Genomic DNA, 8,560 nt, shown 5'->3' with positions numbered 1-8,560 from the left:
AAATAATTGGTATTTCTCTGCTCTGTATTCAAAAACATCATGGATTCATAGCCTGTCCAGTGTGAATGAGCATCTTAAGGACTAATTTATTCACAACTTATCCACACCTGTTCTAAGACACGTTTATTTGGATGGCTTAGCAAAGTCATTCCTAAAACAAACTAAACCACCATCTCTTCCACTTCAAGCACCAATGTTATTAAATTGTTTAGTTTTTTTTTTAAATCTATATATTTTGTAAATAGTCTTGTAACTCAGATATTGCTAACAACAAATTAAGGAAATAAACAGCTGTCCATCTTTAAGGATTTAACAAGCTAAAATTCATCTCAAATATGCATAGAATAAAGCTTGAATGTTTATTTGCTAACAAAAATACTAGCTATCTTTTTAAGGTCAAGAACATTCTCTGACCAAAGTGGTTATTATTAGATGACTGTCCATCTGTATACTGGAAACCCTATATTATGATAGACAACTACATGAAAGAAAAAAATAAATAAATAAACAAGTTAGAAAAACATCATGATTTAGAAATTATTGTAATAACTACCATAGCTAACAAAAATCCAAAATACAAGTAAATACATAATTTTCTATGTCAAGAGTTTTTTTCAGAAACAGAGGTCAGAAAGTACTGTGTTTATTAGGGATACCAGTATCGGGCGGGGCCCCGATCCAGCCCTATAATGGTGGTATCGGTATTAGCGAGTACCAACAAATAGGGCACCGAAACCATTTTGAGAGCCAAAAGTTTATTCAACTATTGTCACCCATTCCAGGTAGGCAATAAAAAATTCTACTGGATTCACTTTGTATTATTCTTTTTCCTGCTTCACAAAGGTAGGCAGGAGCTTGTCAAAGCCATAAAGGCAATTATTTAGTAGTTATTTAGTAAGTAGTATGGAGTTCTTCACATATATATATATATATATATATATATATATATATATATATATATATATATATATATATATATATATATATATATATATATATATATATATATATATATATATATATATATATATATATATATATATATATATATATATATATATATATATACACACACATCAATTTCAAACATATTGTATCTGTATGGTATCGGTATCGGACAATTCTGCACAGCCAGGTATCGGGTATTGTTATCGGGGCCAAAAATTGGCATTGGCGCAACACTAGTTGATAGCATACTGACGAATGGTGTTACATAGAAACAGCATTATGAGCTGCATTACTGAGTCTTTTATTTATTTTTAATCAGTTTTTTGTTGTAAGCTGTGGTTTGTGCTGGAATGCATCACAAATATATAATAGATCATGCATCATTAATAATTACCTAGTTCTGTACAAATTGGACAAATGCAAAATGCATGTATTTTTGTTTTGCTGAGTAACTAATACTTGCTTACATTTACTCTCCATTTATTGTCTCAAAATTGAAATGATTATAAATGTAATATGAGAGGAACATTTTCACAAGAATGTAACAGAAATGTGTGTATGTATATGCAATATTTTTTTCTACTTAACCCTTTTCACATGGAGTTAGGTTTTTATTTTTTAACACTACATTCACCTCATTTTAAGCATTTGAAAAAAGACCTTACAGTTAACAAAGTGATCAGCAGAAATTTTTCGCATTAGATAGCCTGTATATTCTCTAGATATAAGCTAGCAGCACTTTTTGATACATATTCACATTCTCTTCTTCTGAATCTCACTGTGTAATGGAATTTTTGCCTTTTTCTTTTATTGGTTTTGTTTGTACACCACTGAACCATTGTGGTTCTGGAGCGCTTTAGCATAAAACTTCAACCGGGCTTTTTGCACTATAACAATAGTGTGTTACAGCACACCAGACATGATGTCGTGCGGGAACTATCTATAAACAGTTTATTTCTAACAATTTTTTGTTTTTCACACTCTATGTGGGGAAGCCATCTTGGATTTTGGGGTTGTAATTGGTGATGAACCTTGAGGTCGCTTTTATTTAGCTTCCAATTCTGAGCCATCTATTTAGACTAACCACAGAATGCGTTGTATTGTGTTATATTTACCTCAAGTATCAGAAATGTCAGTAAATGTATTTAACTAACTTACTAAAGTACTCTTTTTGTAAGTTATTTTTATGTTTTCTATTTGCCAGTCAGGAAATCAGAGGGATTTGTTAGTTAACCAATATAGCATATAAACAGTTTATTTCCAAAAAAAAAAAAATCTATTGTAATTTGGTGCATTCCTTTCGACATTTCTAAATTAGGACCTAAAATGTGAACATTGCCACAAATTGCTTAATTTAATCACATTTCTTCTACTTGTCACGATAAATGAAAATGCTTTGCTGATATAATAAAAAACCCTGAATGGGTGAATGTTGATAGTTAAATCCAAATAGAAAGACTACAAAGATTTATTTTTTTATTTAATAAAAGTTTCTTTCTTTCGGTCTGTCTGTCTTTCTTTCTGTGCGGAACAGAAAATCTGTCTTTGCACCAGCTGTTTGCGCACACCGAGCAGAAAAAACCAACGCAACAAATACGCAACTTCCTTTTTCTCCGAGGCCATATTGGGGTGATTTCACTGTAAGTCGAGCTCCGGCTCTTGGTACCTAATTATTCCACTTTCTGGACGTTATCAAACATTAAAATTCTTAAATTTGTCCTTTGTTGCTGTTTCTTTGCAGGTTGGCCAGTTCGGACTAAACCGCAAACATGGTGGCCGCTAAGAAGACGGTGAGTGGTGTCGGCAGGCTAAGCTACAGGCTAAGCGGCTGCTTCACGTGGAGACGTTTCCGATGTGGCCTACTAGCTAGCATCGTAGCTAAGAAGCTAGGCGTTTATTTGTTTCTCAGTATTTTAGTTATTAAGTAAATCCACACCGCTCTATTCAAACATATTAACACGCTTATGGTTTCTATATACTATGTTAGCAATATTTCAATGGTTTACGACCCAACCGGCAGCACAATTAATGCTAGTTGGCTAAATCTAACGAAAGCCCTACTTTTACATAGAGATGGTATGATCTTCTCGTGCCATTAGCATTAGCTTTGGATCTTATTTTGTTATTCCTACGGTATTGCCACTTCGTTGACTTGTTTCTTATTTCTATTCAGAAAAAGTCCATGGAGTCCATAAACTCTCGTCTCCAGCTGGTGATGAAGAGTGGAAAATACGTGCTGGGCTACAAGCAGTCCCAGAAGATGATCCGCCAGGGAAAAGCTAAGCTGGTCATTCTGGCCAACAACTGCCCTGCTCTTAGGTACATATTGATATACAATATGAAAACGTGTTACAACAGTAGATGGGTTATTTAAGAATGTTGGAATACACATGTTGGCTACTCTATTTCAATCAAGCTCAGAATTGTCATGGCATGTTTTTTGAAGCTATAAAGTCATACCAGATTTTTTTGTTGTAAAATATTGATACATATTGGATAGAAATCTATTATTACTAGAACTGAAAGAGGTTTTATAAACCTCCAGACATTGTTTAAAATATTTGTATATTGGGGAAGAAAACAAACTTCGGTATATGCTTTCTGTTTGGGTTTTGATGCGACCAATGACTGGGATCCTCAGGCCTTCATTTGTCTGAATCTGACCTTTGAGTGGTTGATGCTGATTTTAATGTATTAAAGGGGAACACTGTTTTTTTCACATTGGGCCCTTGATTTTACGTTATTACATCATGTTCTACTCACCCATATGAGTTTTGTGTCATTTGGAGCTGTTCTGAAGATACAGCGGAGTTATGAATGCTGGCGTACCATAAATGATAAATTATGAACAGTTTAGTTTGTGCCCGTAGGAGGATTTTACTTGGATATAACCTAACGGAATATCTTCAGAACAGCTCCAAATGACATACAACTCATATGGGTGAGTAGAACATGATGGAACAACATAAAATCAAGGGCCCAATGTAAAAAAAAAAACATGAAATTCCCTTTTAAATTGAATTCAAGTCATACTTGACAACCAATATGGGCACAGCTCAAATGGCAAAATAAATACAGCGTAGGAAATCTGAGTGTGCGGAAACGTTTTATGTTCATCTTTTTTAAGCGTGTCTGATCCAGTTTGAAAGCAACACTTTCAGTTGCTTTATAAAATATAAGGACGAGAGCAGTTCATTAATGAACATAAGCCATAGGAACGCAAAGTAAAAATTGGAACTGCACGTACTTAATGGCAGAGCTAGCAATTGTGATATCGAATGGATTTAAGGATTTTTTTTTTAGTGGTCTCTTTAATTTGTTTAATCTAAATTTCCAAATGATAGGATAAACTTCACTTTTGTAGTAATTTAGGTCTGCAGGAACAATTATCTTAAGTTGTAAAAAGACTTGTTTTTGATGCAGGGGAATTTGTCTAATCCATTTTGCAGTATTTGCATTTAGCTTCAACTGCTTTGACTCACTTTGTTTTTCTCTCTTTCGTTTACAGGAAATCTGAGATCGAGTACTACGCCATGCTGGCCAAGACCGGTGTTCACCACTACAGTGGAAACAACATTGAGCTTGGCACAGCCTGTGGAAAGTACTACAGGGTGTGCACGCTGGCTATCATTGACCCCGGTAAGAACCTGCCATCTGCTCCGTGCCGATGGACAGAAGGTGTTATGTGCAGCTAACTAACAAATCACTCTGGTCTTGTGTTGGATATTTAAACAACAAGTTGATGGCTATCATCATCAATGTACTATATGTCCAACTTCACCACTTCCTGAACTTCAGCCAGCTTTGTTTCCCGTTTTTCCTCACTGGACATACTGATTAATCCAAACTAATGTTGTCATGGTTACTGAGGTCAGACACACCTGGATTAATCAGTTCGTCCCATAATGAAAGATGGGAAACGAAGAAGCTGCCTGAAGTCCAGGAACGAGTGGAGTTTGGCACATCGTCCATTGAAATGTGTTTGAATTAAAGCAGGGATTTAATTCTTCTCACCCACCTTTTTTAAGTTTAAGGATCAAAATCTGTGTATTTGTTATTGTATATTTTTTAAGACAATTAAAAGTTTTTGTTTCAAGATGAAACAAGAAAAAATTTATATTTCTGTACAATTGTCAAAAGAGAACTATTGGTATTTAAATATGTCTGCCTTTTTCACTTAGGCATTTACTTTATAAACTGAAACGTTTTTAAATATGTATCATTCCTGTACAACACTGAACTTACTTTTAAAAACTACAGTTTCCAAAAGCGTCTCTACATCTATTCTAAACTCAATTTCTAAGGGTTCAGAGTTCAAAATTAAAGTTATTAGATTAGGTTTTAAGTCTAGAAACATTTAGGTTTCTCCAACACTTGTGCTGTGATTAGTAAACAATGAACAGTGTTCAAATAGCTGTCGGGATATTTATAGATATTAACAAGATCTAAATGGTGATTCAGTTCAGCCTATTAAAGTATCTGTATTCAAAGTAGCAACACAATGACTAATTCCAAATTTTTCAAAAAGTAGCTGCGGCACTCTTTTATTGGGGAAAATGTAAGAACAAAACAGCCTTACGGAAAAGAAACGAGAATTAAAGAAATGTAGCAACACCTGAAGCTCTATTTTAAAACTCAAAACATAATGGTGTGTGCATTAGCCTGTCACACAGAATGTGAATAAATATATTTTAATGCATCTCCCGTAAGGTGGGCTGTGTCTGTAGGTCCTGTCGGAGGATTGTGGGAAAATGAGACATCCTGTGCCCTTACTGATTTCCTTGATTTTCAGATGGAACATGGAGTGCTCAGCCTTCTTAAATGTCTACCTTTTTTTAAAACTATAAAACTATAGATATAAATATAGACTATAAATATTAAAACTATACTTTATGGTGCGAATTTTTGCGCCTGATGGACCTGTGTGCCAAGGTGGTCCAGCTCAGGACTAGTTGTTCGCTAGATTAAAGCTACCTGGAGCAGTTTGCACTGTCCCCAGCTTACGGTCGGTTCATAAAATGTTTTGTGGTGACATTTTCTTGTTGTTCATTTCTGCCAGCAATGCAAGTTTCCTGCATGGTTTTTGAACTGTATAAGATATGACGGTGTCTTTTTTTAAATTTATTTTCTCTTTTGCTCATCTTTTTCTTTAGGCGATTCTGACATCATCAGGAGCATGCCGGATCAGCAGCAGCAGGCCCAGTAGATCTGTTCCCCCACCCACATTGTTATAAAATAAAAAGAGACAATAACACTGTCGTCCTGTGGTTTCTCATTTCTAATGACAGCTTCTATATCGGCGCCTTTAAGGACTCCTAAGAACGTCATAGTCTTATTTCCTCCCATCATGACATGAATGTTTCCAGTTACTGTAGGAGATTGATTCGTTTTAAATGTAGGCAGAATGTCTTTGCTGAAATATCCCAAAATCCTTCAGAGATGTAATTTAGAGGTGATCTTATTTTTAGAAACTTGTGTAACAAAGCACTGAAACTGGATTAGCGCTTACGGTTTAAACCATCAGGATGTAACGGCTCAGATGTCAAAATTATGCAACTATTAATCTCAGAGTGTTAGCCTCCCCTCCCTTCCTCCAAACACTTACATAAACTATAGAGCTGAACTTGTGTGCTTGTAGTCATGTAAGGATGCTTTACGAGGTGATCCGTCATGTAGACCAGTGTTTTCCAACAGGGTATGCATATCCCTAGTTGTCCATAAGTGGATTGCAAGCTGTACATGAAAATATTTTCTTAGTAAAATAATATAGGGCTGGGATCTGTTTTGTTTTGGAGTACCACATTGAAAAAAATTAAGCTTTTTTCAAATGAGTTTGTTTTTGAGTTAACCTTCAGTTTTGACACATCAAAACCAAGCAGATGAGCAGACTGGCTTCAGCTGTTTTTCACACTGACCTATAGGAGCTTGGTTGTCTTGATGAAAAAAGTAAAACTAAGTTGGTCTGATTCTTTTTATTCCCCTTTCATGAATCTTAAATGTGATAAGGGAGTTACTCAGAGGAGCTCGTTATTTACAGGTTAAAATATGATTTTGCTTTTTTTAATTCCTTACTAACTTGAAGGCCGTGTGTGTGTATATATATATATATATATATATATATATATATATATATATATATAAAAAATACAATAAAAAAAATATATATACCGGTGTGTGTGTGTGTGTGTATATATATATATATATATTTTTTTTTTTTTAGATAGAAAGCATTAAATGCCTCAAACTAAATTAAGTAAAATATTTTTCTAAAAGCCACCTATGTAGATATATGTAAAATCTATACTTTTTTTTTTGAACGTCATGTAATGTTTGTGGCTCTAATTGTGGTTCCCAAAGTGTGGGGCTAATTGAATAAATACCCGATTTTTGCTTTGTTGAATTTTTTACACTTATAAAATAAGTACACTTATAGGGTTGTGGTTTTGTGCTTTAAACAAGATAATATTAGTAATATATTTCCATCAACTTACCTTTGTTCAGCTGCCAAAAAAGTAGGCAGGGTTATAACTTTATAGTAAAGCAAAAGGAGAACTAGCAAGAAAACTGAGGACCACTGAAATATTAAATGATTTAGTCATTTTGATTATATGGATGATAAAGATCAAAACCTTTAGTTTTTATCATTTTTGAGTTTTGCTTCAAATGTGTAATGTTTTTCAGTACTGCAGCCTATGACTAATGGGGAAAAGAACATCAATTTAAAGGTTGTCCATCAGACTGACACTGTGCACAAGAAGGTAAATCACAGGTCATCTATAAAGAAAGCTGCTTGCTCATAATGATTTAAAATCATTTATGGAAAGTTAAGTGGGAAAAAAAAGTGTTTAAGGAAACATTCTCAATATATAAGCAATAGTAGCCTTCAGAGAATTCTGAAGCAGACTCAGCTTGCTTTCGGGCTGTCCGCCTCTACCAAGTACATCAGAAAAGCTTTGCACCTGGAGTAGCAAATCAAACAGCTGTGCTGTTATTCAGTGGTCCAAAATCCTCTTTTCACGATAATAGGATCTCCTGGTCAAGAGGAACAGCATCCAAGCTGTGATCTAGTGTGAAGTTTGCACCCTGATGATAAGCAGAGTCATGTCATAGGTGTTGCTGCACCATGTGCCCTGATAGCTTGGCCCTTCCGGTTCGGTGAAGAGTGGGTTTGCATTTAGGCTGAACTATTTCCATTTTCACTGGATGAATTAAAAGGCTCTTTGCTATTCAGAGCTGGAAATATTGTTTTATAATCCAACCATATTTCAAGCTTCACAACTTTTTCCCTGAACTATCTGCTGTTTCTTGGTTGTCAAGTTTGTTCTCAAATGATAACAAACCTCTGAAATATTCAACTCCATTTATTCAGACAGTAATGGGGTTCCTTTAAACATTAAATGGGCTTCTGAAGGCAACTCTTTGCAATGGATCTTATTACGCATCAGGTAGAGATCCACCAGTAAATTTTTTTAAAGGCCAGTACCGATTATTTTAAGCATTATTTTAACTGATCTCTGATATGCTGTTGAATATTAGGACCAATTTTTTTAAGCTGTTGTTTTTTCCAACTCCTTTTACACGATAAAAGTGACTTTTTCAAAACCTCAACTTT

At 34.6% G+C, this 8,560-nt stretch overlaps 1 protein-coding gene across 1 annotated transcript; it reads left to right on the top strand.

Annotated features, from left to right (window-relative positions):
* Window positions 1–2,476: 2,476 nt before the first annotated feature.
* rpl30 (ribosomal protein L30) lies at window positions 2,477–6,200 on the top strand. The gene is made up of 5 exons (XM_038287087.1): window positions 2,477–2,588; window positions 2,690–2,738; window positions 3,122–3,267; window positions 4,457–4,587; window positions 6,102–6,200. The coding sequence occupies exons 2-5, from the start codon at window positions 2,718–2,720 to the stop codon at window positions 6,152–6,154; spliced, it is 351 nt and encodes a 116-aa protein (XP_038143015.1). The 5' UTR covers window positions 2,477–2,588; window positions 2,690–2,717; the 3' UTR covers window positions 6,155–6,200.
* Window positions 6,201–8,560: the final 2,360 nt, after the last annotated feature.

The sequence above is a fragment of the Cyprinodon tularosa genome, unplaced genomic scaffold, assembly GCF_016077235.1.
Source record: "Cyprinodon tularosa strain WSP-4 unplaced genomic scaffold, ASM1607723v1 ctg234, whole genome shotgun sequence".
Lineage (NCBI taxonomy): Eukaryota > Metazoa > Chordata > Actinopteri > Cyprinodontiformes > Cyprinodontidae > Cyprinodon > Cyprinodon tularosa.
The sequence above is the reverse complement of the archived record's forward strand: the minus strand, read 5'-3'. Positions and strand labels throughout refer to the sequence as shown.

Bases quoted from the DNA above. Each gene is read 5' to 3' on its own strand.
- rpl30 (XM_038287087.1), top strand. From the start codon at position 2,718: ATGGTGGCCGCTAAGAAGACG. The intron at 3,268-4,456 runs GTACATATTGAT...TTTCGTTTACAG, and splicing joins AACAACTGCCCTGCTCTTAG to GAAATCTGAGATCGAGTACT. The intron at 4,588-6,101 runs GTAAGAACCTGC...CTTTTTCTTTAG, and splicing joins GCTGGCTATCATTGACCCCG to GCGATTCTGACATCATCAGG.